The following is a 15,754-nucleotide window of genomic DNA, read 5'->3' as shown; positions in this document are numbered from 1 at the left end:
CTGTCATCCAGGCTGGATTGCAGTAGCACAATCATGAACCACTGCAACCTCAACCTTCAGGGTTGAGCAATCCCCACATGTCAGCTTCAACCTCAAGGGGTCAAGCAAACCTCCCACTTCAGCCTCCCAAGTAGAGGAGACTACAGGCACGAGCCACCATATCTGGCTAATTTTTGTATTGTTAGTAGAGATGGGGTTTCACCATGTTACTCTAACTGATCTCTAGCTCCTGGGCTCAAGCAATGCACCCAAAATGCTTACCACCCAAAGTGCTGGGATTCCAAGCATGAGCCACCACACCTGGCCTTACCTGGCTATTTTAAATCACCAAAATTTTACTAGAAGCTTGACTAAACATGCTTAATAATCTTAAATATAATGGTAAGAAAAGAACACATAGTTAAAATGAATACCTACAGTTGGTAATGTGTAGAGATAAAGGGTGGGTCAATTTTAAGAAGAAAAAAACCTTTAAAGCTGTGTTAATTTCTTATGGTTGAAAAGTTTTTGCATAACTAAGTAATAATTTATGAAATGCTCATGCATTTGTTTATTCATTTACCTCCTTTTTTTTTTTATAATGGTTCTTCAGATCTTGAAGTTCCTGATTCCGCTTAGAGTCCAGTAGAGGGCCATGTTCATTCATGTAGTCTATGTCTGCTTGAATCTTTGCATTTGCTTCTTCTAATTCCATCTTTTGTTTTGCAAAATGTTCTAGTTGATTAACTTTATCTTCAAGATGCCATTGTAACTCTATAACATCTCTCAAACAGGCCTCATGTTCTAGATATAGAAGGATAAGAACAAAAGAAAATCTGATTGGAAGAAATATTTGATATTACATAAATATAAAACATTTTAATATCAGAAATTCCTTATCTGGGAATCAATTTTTTTTTTTTTGAGATGGAGTTTTGCTCTTGCCCACGCTGGAGTGCAATGGCACGATCTTGGCTCACTGCAACCTCCGCCTCCCAGGTTCAAGCAATTCTTCTGCCTCAGCCTCCCGAGCAGCTGGGATTACAGGCATGTGCCACCACATCTGGCCAATTTTGTATTTTTAGTAGAGATGGGGTTTCTCCATGTTGGTCAGGCTGGTCTCAAACTCCCGACCTCAGGTAGCCCACCTGCCTTGGCCTCCCAAAGTGCTGGGATTACAGGCATGAGCCACCGCACCTGGCCGAATCTTATTACCTCTAAAATAAAAGGTACTATAAAACATATTACTTAATTCATCATCAAAAGGATTAAAATATATGTTTCATAAGATAATAGTTATTTTACTACAAATCCTGTTTATGCTGTATGGTCAATGCATATTCTGATCATTCTATAAAGTACTCTGTGTAACTGCTTCAAAGTGAGAACTGCAAGAGTCGAGGCCTTCCAAAACCACCTAGAAGGAAAATGATGAAATAAGACTTACAAATATCAGAATGAAAAAGGCAAAAGTGATTATTATTTTCTTATAGAAAAACACATGAAATAGTGAAATGAAAATTATTACAAATAAAATAGTTCATGTAAAAGTAATATAAAAAATGCTTGCCTATATATAAATATGTTGAAAACAGAATATCTCACAATAACAAAACTAAAAACATAAAATAAACTACATAAATCTATTAATAAACCTAACATGAACTGGGTAAGGTCTGTAAGGGGAAAGTGACAGCATGCTACCGAACAACACAAAAGTGAATTTGAATAAATGAATAAAAATTATTTTTTCTGTATAAAAATATTTGAAATTTTAAGCACAGGAATTTCCACATATTAATGTATAAATTTAATTAAATCCCAATGAACAGACAAGGACAATTTTAGAAAAACTACATTGAAAGATTTTCTCATTATATTAAGTTCTAGTATTAACTGATTCTTGCATTCTTGGAATAAAACTAAGTGGGTTAGTTTATTTTCTTTTTAATCTTTTTAAAATAAATTTCTTGATGGAATTTGCTGATGTCTTTACTTGGGATTTTCTGCATTTATAATTGTAATTTTGGCCTGTATTTTTCTATATTTGTACTGTGATCATTTAATTTTGATTTATAATTTATGATAGCTTCTTATATCAGCTGTAATCTCTTTTGATTTCTTTTCTCTAAGGTGTTGTGGAAGTTTGAAATTGCATATTAAGCCCTATGGCCCTATGTATATATTTATTTATTTTGTGAGGAAGGATTTTTAGTTACTGGGTCAAAATCATTCCTTCAATGATTATATGAATATTTTTGTTATCTATGTATTCAGCAACCTATTTTTCTCTGTAAATTTATTTACTTTGTCAAAGTTTCGACATTATTCAAAGAAATTCGTTCTTAATGTCATCATCACTATTAATCACTGCTATATCCCTATGTATTTTCATTCCTAATCTGAATCAGTTATACATTCTCACTGTGTTTTTCATTAATTTTGCCATTGGTTTTACATTATGCTCTTTCTAGTGAGCCAACTTCAGCTTTGCATCTCTTCTGCATTATATATTTTTATTATTTTACCATTTTGTTATTGGGTTTCTCCTTTTTTCTTTGTATTTATTTTGCTTTTTGTCTAACTTCTAAACTCATATTCCTGGATAATTAATTAAGTCCCTCTTTTTGATGTAACAAAAGCTACTGATTTCTCTTTAATGACTTGGATTTTTCCCTATATGTGTAATGATAATTTTAATGATTTTTAAATAAAATACTTCTAAATATTTTTTATTTTTTGATACGTGCAATGTTTGATAACATCTTTTTTTATGTTTTTTACCCTCACCAACTAGACAGCAAGACTTTTGTTCTAAAGAGTTAGACATTATCTTGTTAAATATTGCAATTATTACTTTCATGAGGATCTTCTATTAAATATTCATGATGCCCTCTCATTCTGTATGCCTTGTTTTAAATATTTGATTTATATTTTTCTCTCCTTGTCTTGATGTGATACATTCCATGCAATTTCTTCAAATTTTACTGTTAACTATTACTTCTCTTAGTCTAATAAACAATTTAACCAATTATTAAATTAATTTTATATATTTTTCATTTCTCATAGTTTTTCATTTGTATATTTCGCTTTCTTTAAAAAAGTTTCTTGTCCTTGCTTTTTAAACCTTTTTATTTCTTGAAATGTATCAAACAGTTATTTTATAATATCAGATATAATCCTATATCTGACACATTTTGAGTAAAATTATGTGGTCTGCATCTACTGATTCACACCCATTGAAACTGGATCTTTGTGTGTTTTATGATTTTTAATATTGAGCTGTTTCTTTTCTTGGAACTTTATCTGAGATAAATTTTTAGTGCCTGGGTTGAAGTTTTAGTCTTGCAGAGCAAATTTGCCTTTTATCCTGTCAGTTGCCTGACTTTACTACTAACCTACAGAACATTTAAATGACATTCTCCACTGAACGGTTTTTAAGCACACAGACAGCAGGCAGTGGGGGGTCACAAATCTATTTGAGATTAGTACATTACAAATGCTTAGGAAGCATTGTTTTCCTCCATTGTATAAGAGAAACAAACAAGTTTCTTGGCTGCTGAAGCTGAGCCGCAGGTTTATTCATGGTTCACTCTTAGGATGAGGATTAGACCTTTGGATTCTCATTTTTATGTCCTGATCTCTGATTAGACTTGTCACTCTGGGTGAGACTTAAGCTTTATTTCCAGTATCCTGTACCCTACACATACATCAAAATGGCAACTCAAGGACATCAGGGTTTCAAGGATTCCCCCAGAGCTAAATCTAACACTCATGTCTATTTATTTCCAGAAATTTCCATTCCAAACTTAAATGTTGGCCATGCTACACATTTCTTATGTTCTTGAAAAATTGTTAGTGTATTTTAAATTTGAAAAATTAAACTACATGAGCAAATCTGACAATTGAAATAATAACTTTGATATGATTGGTTTATTTTCTGAATTAATAGTTAAAATGAACACCCTATTCTCAACAAGTCAATGAATAACTAGACAGAACATTCTTAAGGAGAGAAAACACTTGAACAGCACTATCAACCAAATTGACCTGATATTTATAGATAGTCTACCCAACAACAGCAGAGTATATATAAATTTGAACCAAACAGAACATTCTCCCAGATAAAATTTTAGGAAATTTATAAACTATAAATAATTTAAATATGAATGAAACATTTAAAAATGTTTCTATGCCCTTATAATATAGTTTGAAGTCGGGTAATATGATGCCTCCAGATTTGTTCTTTTTGCTTAGTCTTGCTTTGGCTATGCAGACTATTTTTTGGTTCCATATGAATTTTAGGATTGCTTTTTTCTAGTTCTGTGAAGAATGGTGATGGCAATTTGATGGGAATTGCATTGAAAAAGTATGTTGCTTTTGGCCATATGGTCATTTTCACAATATTGATTGTACCAATCCATGAGCATGGGAGGTGTTTCTATTTGTGTAGTCTAAGCTTTCTTTCAGCAGTGTTATGTGGTTTTCCTTGTAGAGGTCTTTCACATCATTAGGTATATTCCTAAGCCTTTTTTTTTTTTCCAGCTATCATGAAAGGGGTTGAGTTCCTAATTTCTCAGTTTGGACGCTGTTGGTGTAGAGCAGAGCTACTGATTTGTGTACATTAAGTTTTGTACGCAAATTATCCTGAAACTCTGCTGAATTAATTTACCAGTTCTAGGAGGTTTGTGGATAAGTCTTTAAGGTTTTCTACGTATACGCTCATGTCATCAGCAAACAGCAGCAGTTTGACTTTCTCTTTACCCATTTGGATGCCCTTTATTTCTTTCTCTTGTCTGATTGCTCTGGCTAGGACTTCTAGAACTATGTTGAATAAAAGTGGTGAAAGTGGAAATCCTTGTCTTGCTCCAATTCTCAGGAAGAATGCTTTCAACTTTTCTCTGTTCAGCATAATGTCAAAACAGCATGGTATTGGTATAAAAATAGGCACGTAGACCAATGGAACAGAATAGAGAACCCAAATAAGCCAAATACAACCAACTGATCTTCAACAAAGCAAACCACATAAAGTGAGGAAAGGACACCCTATTCAACAAATGGTGCTAGGATAATTGGCAAGCCACATGTAGAAGAATGAAACTAGATCCTCATCTCTCACCTTATACAAAAGTCAACTCAAAATGAATCAAAGACTTAGATCTAATACTTGAAACCATAAAGATTCTAGAAGATAACACTGGAAAAACCCTTGTAGACAATGGCTTAGGCAAAGACTTCATGACCAAGCAAATGCAACAAAAACAAAGATGAATACATGGGACTTAATTAAACTAAAGAAGCTTCTGCTCAGCAAAAGAAATAATCAGCAGAGTTAACAGACAACCCACAGAGTGGGAGAAAATTTTCGCAAACTATACATCCAACAAAGGACTAATTTCCAAAATCTACAAAGAACTCAAACAAATCAGCCAGAAAAAAAAATAAATAAATAATCCCATCAAAAAATGGGCTAAGGATATGAGTAGACAATTCGCAAAAGAAGATATACAAATAGCCAACAAACATATAGAAAAATGTTCAACATCACTAATTATCAGGGAAATGCAAATCACCACAATGTGATACCACGTCACTCCTGCAAGTATAGCCATAATCAAAAACTGAAAAACATTATAGATGTTGGCATGGATGCAGTGAAAAGGGAACACTTTTACACTGTTGGTGAGAACGTAAACTAGTTCAGCTACTATGTAAAACAGTGTGGAGATTGTTTAAAAAATTAAAAGTAGATCTCCCATTTGATCCAGCAATCCCATTACTAGGTATCTACCCAGAGGAAAAGAAGTATACGAAAAAGATACTTGCAAATGCATGTTTATAGCAACAAAACTTGCAATGCAAAAATATGGAACCAACCCAAATGCCCATTAATCACGTAGTGAATAAAGAAAATGTGGTATATATACACTGGAATATTACTCAGCCACACAAAGGAATAAAATAATGGCATTCACAGCAACCTGGGTGGAATTGGAGACTATATTTCTAAGTGAAGTAACCCAGGAATAGAAAACCAAACATCATATGTTCTCACTCATAAGTGGGAGCTAAGATATGACAACTCAAAGGCATAAGTATGATACATTGGACTTTGGGGACCTGGAACAAGTTTCTGGAGTGGCAAGGGGTAAAAGACTACACATTGGGTACAGTGTACATTGCTCGGGTGATAAGTGCACTGAAATCTCAGAAATCACCACTAAAGAACTTATTCATGTAACCAAACACCACCTGTTCCCCCAAAGCCTGGTAAAATAAATAAATAAATTTCCTAGCACAATATAATTAAATTAGCCATAACAGAAATTTTTATGAAAATTTCAAAATAAATGTAAATTAACCAGCAACTTCTAAATAAATAATAGATTCCATAAGAAATCTCAGGGAAATTTTAAAAGATATTCTGAAGTAAATAATAATGAACTCACAGCATATGAACATTTACAAAATGCAACTAATGACATTCTGAGAAGAAAATTTAGAGCTTTTAACTGATAATTCTAGAAAATAAGGCATCAAGTAAATAATCAAAGCTTCTAATTTATAAAAAGAGAAATATAGTAGGTTTAAATTATTCCCAAAGCAAACAAGATATGGGCAATCAGAGGAAAAAATTCAGTGGTATAAAAGTTGAAACATAGTAATCAATAAAGGAAGCAAAAGTGGACTTTTTAAAAAGATCAACAAAATTGACAAATCTTTTGCTGGAATGACCATGATATAAAGACACAAGGCACAAATTACCAAAATTAGGAATGAAAAAGATACCATCACTACTACTATTACAGAAATTAATTATAAGACAATTTCATGAAAAATATTTAGGCGAGCAAACTAGATAACTACAGTGAAAAGGACAAATTCTTCAGAAGATATAAATTACTGAAATTGACTAAAGAAGCAACAGAACGTGGAAGAGACCTTGATATGTTTTGGCTGTGTCCCCACCCAAATCTCAACTTGAATTGTATCTCCTAGAATTCCCACATGTTGTGGAAGGGACCCAGGGGGACGTAACTGAATCAGGGGGTGAGGGTCTTTCCCATGCTCTTCTTGTGATAGTGAATAAGTCTCATGAGATCTGATGGGTTTATCAGGGGTTTCTGCTATTGCTTCTTCCTCATTTTTCTCTTGCCACTGCCATGTAAGAAGTGCCTTTCATCTCTGGCCATAATTCTGAGGCTTCCTCAGCCATGTGGGACTGTAACTCCATTAAACCTCTTTTCCTTCCCAGTCTCAGGTATGTCTTTATCAGCAGCATGAAAACGGATTACTACAGTAAATTGGTACCAGGAGTGGAATGTTGCTGAAAAGATAGCCAAAAATGTGGAAGCGACCTTGGAACTGGGTAACAGGCAGAGGTTGGAACAGTTTGGAGGGCTCAGAAGAAGATAGGAAAATGTGGGAAAGTTTGGAACCTCCTAGAGACTTGTTGAATGGCTTTGACAAAAATGCTGATAGTGATATTAACAATAAGGTCCAGGATGAGGTGGTCTCAAACAGAGCTAACTTGTTGGAAACTTGAGCAAAGGTGACTCTTGTTATGTTTTAGCAAAGAGACTGGTGGCATTTTGCCCCTGCCCTGGAGATGTATGGAACTTTGAACTTGAGAGAAATGATGTAGGATATCTGGTGGAAGAAATTTCTAAGCAGCAAAGCATTCAAGAGGTGACTTGGGTGCTTTTAAAAGCATTCCGTTTTAAAAGGGAAACAGCACAAAAGTTCAGAAAATTTGCAGCCTGACAATTCAGTAGAAAAGAAAAACCCATTTTTTTGAGAAATTCAAGCTGGCTGCAGAAATTTGCATAAGTAGCAAGAAGTCTAATGTTAATCCCCAAGACCACAGGGAAAATGTCTCCAGCCATGTCAGAGACCTTCATGGAAGACCCTCCCATCACAAGCCTGGAGGCCCAAGAAGAAAAAGTGGTTTTGTGGACCAGGCCCAGGGTCCCCATGCTGTGTGAAGACTAGGGAGTTGGTGCCCTATGTCACAGCTAGTCCAGCCATGGCTGAAAGGGGCCAATGTACAGCTCAGGTTGTGGCTTCAGAGGGTGGAAGCCCCAAGCCTTGGCAGCTTCCACATGGTGTTGAGCCTGAGAGTACACAGAAGTCAAGAAATGAGGTTTGAGAACCTCCACCTAGATTTCAGATGTATGGAGATGCCTGGATATCCAGGCAAAAGTTTGCTGCAAGGGTGGGACCCTCACATAGAACCTCTGCTAGGGCAATGAGGAAGAGAAATGTGGGGTTGGAGCCCCCAGTAGACTCTACTGCCCAGTAGAGTCCCTACTGGGGCACTGCCCAGTGGAGCTGTGAGAAGAGGGCCACCATCCTCCAGAGCTCAGAATGGTAGATCTACCCACAGCTTGCACATGTGCCTGGGAAAGCCAGACACTCAATGCTAGCCCATGAAAGCAGTCATGAGAGAGGCCATACCCTGCAAAGCCACAGGGTGCCTAAGACCATGGGAACCCACCTTTTGCATCAGTGTGACCTGAATGTGAGACCTAGAGTCAAAGGAGATCATTTTGGAGCCTTAAAATTTGGCTGCCCCATTGGATTTTGGACTTGCATGGGCCCTGTAACCCCTTTGTTTTGGCCAATCTCTCACATTTGGAACAGCTGTATTTACCCAATACCTGTACCTCCATTGTACCTAGGAAGTAACTAGCTTGCTTTTGATTTTACAAGCTCATAGGCAGAAGGGACTTGCCTTGTCTCAGATGAGACCTTGAACTGTGGACTGTTGGGTTAATGCTGAAATGAATTAAGACTTTGGGGGGCTGTTGGGAAGGCATAATTGGTTTTGAAATATGAGGACATGAGATTTGGAGGGGCCAGGAGTGGAATGATATGGTTTGGCTGTGTCTCCACTCAAACCTCAACTTGAATTGTATCTCCCAGAATTCTGGAGGGACCAAGGGGAGGTAACTGAATCATAGGGTCCAGTCTTTCTCATCTTATTCTCATGTTAGTGAATAAGTCTCACGAGATCTGATGGGCTTATCAGGGGTTTTTCCACTTTTACTTCTTCCTGATTTTTCTCTTGCCACCACCATGTAAGAAGTGCCTTTAGCCTCCTGCTGTGATTCTGAGGCCTCCCCAGCCATGTGAAACTGTTAAGTCCAATTAAACCTCTTTTTCTTCCCAGTCTCAGGTATATCTTTATCAGCAGTGTGAAAACAAACTCATACAGACCTAAAACTAGGAAATAAATTGATTTACCTATTAAAAATTTACTGACAACTTGGGGCTTAAACAGTTTGGCATGGATTAAAAAAAACTCAGTAAATGACCCTGGGTAGAAAGATAATTACTTCAAAGAAATAAAAAACTCTAACTTGAAACTTAAGAAGGTTTAGAGATCATAATTCAGCCAAGAAATTAGTATGAAAACTGATCTAGAACCAGTGAAACTCCTAGGATCCTAGTAGAGACAAAAAGTAATCCAAGGTTTATTGGATTTCTACAGAATATAACAATTGAAGATGAGATTACTATGAAATATGTTGAAATCATAGAATAAACTCAATATCAGGAATAGTTATAAGAAACAAGATATGATAGATATGTTGTTCACTACCCTCTCCCTTGGGATAGAGATAATTTCTTATCATATAGATTCTTGGTTTGGATGTGATACTTATTTTGGCTGTGTCCCCACCCAAATCTAACTTGAATTGTATCTCCAAATGGATGTGAGAAGTGAAGGTATGCCAGCTCCAAGCTGACATTTTGAGCAGCATACTATGTTTCTATTCACCCATTTTGTATTCTTGCAATTTGCCACATAAAAACCTTACTCCTGGGAAGGTGCTAGCAAAGTGGATGACAGACACATGAAGCTGTCCTGAACCCAACATACAGCCTTGAGCCAAGGCCATTGGATATATGGCCTGAAGAGCTTCCCTAGCCAACTCACAGAGCCATCAGCAAATAAGAAGATGCTTATTGTTGCAAGCCACTGAGTTCCAAGGTGGTTGTTACAAAGCACGTTTGTAGTAATAACTGAATAATTAACAAGACAAAACAATTCAAAACAAAATGGAAGATTTAACATTCCATTAATTACTGAGACCGTCTTCCACAGCAGTGGCATTCTGGTGAGCATTTATATGGGACATAATTATCTTTGTAATCTATCCTTTCCAAAGGTCATCTCTTACCTTCCCAGACTTCTTTTTAGCAGTCTTACATTCATTTATTTTCAAATTCCCTGACACTCTGCCTTCCCTTTTGCCACTTCCCATATGTTCCTTGAGCCATTTCTCCTTCTTCAAAGAGTACTTAAAATTCTGCCCACTGGGGTGATTAGCTTTCACCTTTCCCATCAAGTGACTGGAATGCAGCAATTCTCCAAATTATGTCTACATACTATTCAAATTCATTCAGAAACCAGGGCTGTGTTGTTTTTTTTTTTTTTTCCTCTTTGATCAGATCGTCATAGGAAAGTACCCATGGAGCCATAGTGTAGATTACAGGAAAGACAGGAAATATATAGAAGCAGGTACAATGGGAATAACCGAGGAGCCTGAGTCACAAGTTTACTTGTGTCTTCAGATAATGTTTGGGTACAACGTAATATAAGTACCCTTTTATTTTGCAAAGGAACACTGCTATGCATATCCAACTTTATAATTTGTAGGATCATATACTACCAAATTCATGATGGTAAGCTTATTTCTAGTTATCTTTTTTGATAGGGAAAACAAAAAGCATTTGCTAGATAATTGGCTACATGTTGGATGGCAAGGGCTGTCATTTTCAGGAGAGGCATGCAGTCAGCTTAAAGTGACCAGATGGAGAGCGGGGCAGTCAGTGCTATAAATACCCCTGCCTCACCCATCTCCATTATCTCCCCATGGTCTCTTGCCACTGATTCTCATTGGCTGAACCCAACAGGAAGATAGAATGCAAACAATCTTTGATGCAGTCCACTATGAATCAGCCTCCTGGGTCACAAAACAAAAGATATAAGTGGGATTGGGGAGTTAGGAGGAAAGCTAAATCGGGAGGACTGACCAGAAAATATCTAGAAAGAAGTGAGTTTTCTTAATTTTATTTTTGAAAACTATCTAAATTTATAACAAATATAATACTTAAGTTTGTTAAGGAGATTAAAATTTTTTCCTGTCTTACAAGCTATATACTTTTGAGAATCTAAAGACTATAAAAATATGACTTTATACTTTGTAAACAAATTCATAAAATTTAGAGATTATATTCTACATAAATAATATAAAGGCAGAAGATTCCTGAGAACACATTACCTGTAAGGAATATGTTTCAAAGAGAAAGCTATTAACTTTAAAAAATACATAACCATAATGAATTTAAATTTCATTGCATATAGTGGCTACTTACATAAAATAGAGCAGATGAACATAAATCTGTTTTCTAAGTAGATCTTTTATTGATTAAAAGAATCCAACAATAAGTTGTCACCCATGACAAATATTTATTCCATAGTTCAAAACACATTTATTAAGTAACTATAATGTGCACACATGTATCTCAACTTAAATTTATTTCAAGAACTCCTAAAGTAGAACTCCTAAAACTATAATATCTAAGCACTATTACAAAGGGTATATGAGATTATATATAAATTTATCAGCAAACAATTCAATAAAACCTTCCCACCATATTTTTTCTACTGCTACTAACAAGGAAGAACCTCCCAAACAATTAGGAAAATTGTGGATGACTCCTGCCAATGTGAATAGAGTCTGTCAAGAATCTACTAGGATCCAGAATTTCCCAGGGTGTCTTTTCTGACACGATGGTAGCCTCATTGCCTCTAAAGCATGCGCGCATGCACACACACACACACATATTTATAAATTATATAAATCTACTGTATTAGTGGAGCATACACAGTATAAATTCTATTCAAAAAGAAAATTTTAAAAATGATAAAATTTACAAATATAAACAGAAGTTCTAATCTTTTCTTGCAACTCTCTGGAATTCATATACCCTACTTTGGTAACTACAGCCTTAGAAGACTAAAATTTTAACAAAGGTCTAAATATGAGTACACTATGACCTATAATTTGAATTAATGGCTGTTGGTCTGGGTAATAATTAATAATGTCCTTTTTTTCTCTCAAAGATTTCTTGGTTTAAATGATAGATCATATATGGGCACCCTAATATTAATAAAAATCTCTTACAAAACATGTGCATCCTGATTTAAAATTTTTATCCTATGAGAGAGTAAAAATCTTCCAGCTTCAGGCAGAATCAGGTAGTCAGGCATATTTTCATAGGCACAGGGTTTGTAGAACAACAACAACAACAAAATCCAATACCTTTAGATTCTTTAATCCTTCACCATAGGTCCCTCACTCTGCGAGCTAAAAGAATTTCCTTCTTAAACCTCTGTTACCTGTATGACTCTTGGAAACATTTTAGGTTTTGTTACCTGCTAGAAGTTCTCAAAGCAAATTTACTATTAAATTCTCAAAAGCATATGCATTTAGTGCTTAAAATATGACTTAAAACTCTTTCAATTTTCCTAGACTTAAAAATGTGGCTAATGACACCAACTGGCAATCACTTTAAATTCCTAAAGTCCTAGAAATTCAAATAGTGTAGTCATTATAGGATAGATGCCAAATATTTGCATGTTCTGTAGGTACCATAAATGCCATTGGATTTCTAACACACCGAAAGGACATCAGGTCCAGGTTTGCCCAGCACAGTCTCACAGTTTGCATCTGTGAACCCACCATTAACTTCAATAACATCTTTCCAAAGTGCTGGTTTATTTGCAAAATAATACGGTCACTCTAAACAGGTGATATTTATTTTTTGAGACAGGATCTCACTCTGTCACCCAGGGCTCACTGCAGCCTCAATCTCCTGGGCTCAATCAGTCTTCCCACCTCAGACTCCCAAGTTGCTGAGACTACAGGTTAGTCCCACCATACCTGGCTAATTTTTGTATTTTTGTAGAGACAGGGTTTCACTATGTTTCTCAGGCTGGTCTCGAATTCCTGGGCTTAAGTGATCTGCCCGCCCCAGCCTCCCAAAGTGTGGGATTACAGGTGTGAGCCTTGGCACTAGGACAATTTTTTTTTAAATACACAGACCTGTAATTAATTATCTGTACCTCCAACAGAGTAAGAAGTAATATAAAAATCCCGATTATTACCTTTCTGCACAGCCAATGGGAGTTCTCGAAGTTTCCAGACTGACCAAGAGTCAATTTTCAAGTTAATTATGTTCTTTCTTGATCTTTGTCGTTTTAAAGCTTCTTCAGCTTCTGCCCGGTCAGTTTCTAGACTTTTAATGAGATGAGTGGCCTCTGAGAGCAATGTTTCCATTTCCTGCTTTAACTCTGGACACTCTTCATCTTAAACAGATATATATATTCATATTTGTTAATAAATCAGTCAATAAGCTGGATGATGGGAACATGGGTCTTAGTTGTATTATTATTTTTTAATATATATTTAATAAGAGAATGTTAGAAAAATTAGCTTTTTAAAGACAGTTTGATTATAATACAAACATAAGATTGATTATAAACTTTGAAGACCTATTTTTAATAATCATTTTATAAAATAATTACAATAGCTAAATCTCAACCAACATAAGCTGTGCTATACAGCTTTATTTTAAAATTATGTGTGTGTTTCCTCCTATTTTATAAGAAAACGTATGATAAAGATTACATCAGGTAAATACTGAATAATGATAGATGGTTCCTAGAAACAAGTCATATTCTTCAGTCTCATCCAGTAAGAACTTCTCTACTTAGCTTTGCCAGGAATTCATTGGAATTTTGAAACTCTATTTAATTAGTTATAATACTAAATTAACCCTGAATTAACTCCTTTAATGAGAAATATTTGTGATTCCTGTTTCACAGTTCTGGAATGATGTGGCTTAACATTAACAAAATTAGGACCATGGGTACTCATTTGACTATTTATGAAAGAAATGTGTGCAGAGTCTATTATATTCCAGGGAACAAGCACATGGTCTTCGCAGGAGAAAAGGAAGGTAAAGAAGACAGATATGAGTCCTATCCTTGTAGGATTTATGCTTATAAACACTGACTTTTGCCAAAATGTTATATAAACAAATAAATACAAAGTGTTAAGAGACAACTCCCCCAAAGAACTGAGGCTAGAGGAAAAATAGCTAACCTGCATCAAGAAGAAAGAAAACTAATACATTTCTTTTTTGTGTTGCTTTTGGACAATAAAGACAATGATTTTCTAGTAGATGGGAGTATTAAATAATGGTTATAAGTGCAAGCTCAGCAGTCACACAGTTGCTATTTTTTAACCCATTGGACTTCTCAGAGAAATCCAGCATGCTGCTTCAGAAGCATTCTTATAAAATCGGTTTCCCTATTTTTAATGCATAAAAATGATTTTCTCTACACTGGTCCTTTATTTCTGTCTTTGAATCTATTGTTTTCTTTTGTCAAATTCTACCACATCTTGGATACTTTAAATCATTAATTGTCTTTTAAAAATGAAAACATATTCACTCATCATTGTGTTCTCCAGCCAGTTTATGATTCATTCTATAATCAATTACAATAACAAGATTTCAGTCTGGAATATATAAATAAATTAATATCACTTATAATTAAAATACTTCTGATTGAATGTATATGTGTTTTAGTAAAGGTGTTCATTATGTTTCTAGGAGCTGTCTTTTATACTATTTCAATAATAAATTCTTAAACAAATGCTGTATGGGTAACTCGGGATGCCTCAAATTCATTGTATTTAACATCTCATTTTTTTTTTCTTGAGTGCCATCTCAGTTTTACAGTTTCATATTACTGTTCTAAGCAACTACCTGCAATTTTTTAGCATAAGCCCTTAATTACAACAAATCTTCCTCATCCTGCTATTGTTGTATGTTTTAGACCTCAAAGGTACATATTGATAATAAATGTAATTGTAGCTAATGGAACTGTAGCTGTGATGGTTAAAATATCTATTTTTTCTCTCAGCATTTGTTGTGTGAAAACTTGGTAAGTAATGATTAAGGTCCTCATCTTCACTGCAGGCACAAATAATGAAAAATAAAACAGTAAAAACAAAGCTTTGCTATGAATGAAAACTTTGAAAAACAAAATATTCTTGTTTTTAAAAAGTCCTGAGTTTATTAGTCTTCAATCAAGGATTTAGCAATATTTTGCTAAAAAATTTTAGCGAAATTTTTTAATGCATTTCTTTTTTGTGTTGTTTTTGGACAATAAAGACAATGATTTTCTGCTAGATGGGAGTATGAAATAATGGTTACAAGTGCAAGTTCAGCAGTCACACAGTCGCTATTTTTTAACCCATTGGAAGAGGAGGTGCTACATAAAATCTCAATAATAGATTTAAATACACTAAAGTAGTGTTAACACAAATTTTACCCCAGTATATAAAATATTATGTATTTTATAAATTGTGACAAGAATATTTATCACAACTTAAATACATACTAGAGCTGCAATTTTCAATATGGTAGTCATCACCCACATGCAACCATTTACATTTATATGTGACTTAATTCACATTAAACTTAAAAATTAAGTTCCTCAGTCTCACTAGCCACATTTCAAGGGTTCAACAGCTGTATGTGGCTAGTAACTGCTCCATTGGACAGTATAGACATAGAACATTGATTATCACAGAAAGTTCTATTGGGCAACACTAAACTACAAATAGCATCTTGAGAAGTGGACAGCCATCATTAAATACTCAGCACCTAAACAAGTATTTGGTGTATAATA

At 34.9% G+C, this 15,754-nt stretch overlaps 1 protein-coding gene across 1 annotated transcript in view; it reads right to left on the bottom strand.

The window, feature by feature from the left end:
* CCDC178 (coiled-coil domain containing 178) overlaps positions 1–15,754 on the bottom strand; it is a 483,946-nt gene that overhangs the window by 409,198 nt on the left and 58,994 nt on the right. Inside the window, exons 8-9 of the mRNA XM_073006503.1 lie at positions 13,160–13,360; positions 563–783 (exon numbers count right to left, since the gene is read on the bottom strand). Of these exons, the coding sequence (XP_072862604.1) occupies positions 563–783; positions 13,160–13,360 (422 nt within the window). The remainder of the gene's footprint in view (positions 1–562; positions 784–13,159; positions 13,361–15,754) is intronic.

Source organism: Chlorocebus sabaeus, chromosome 18 (assembly GCF_047675955.1).
Source record: "Chlorocebus sabaeus isolate Y175 chromosome 18, mChlSab1.0.hap1, whole genome shotgun sequence".
Classification (NCBI taxonomy): domain Eukaryota; kingdom Metazoa; phylum Chordata; class Mammalia; order Primates; family Cercopithecidae; genus Chlorocebus; species Chlorocebus sabaeus.
The sequence above is the reverse complement of the archived record's forward strand: the minus strand, read 5'-3'. Positions and strand labels throughout refer to the sequence as shown.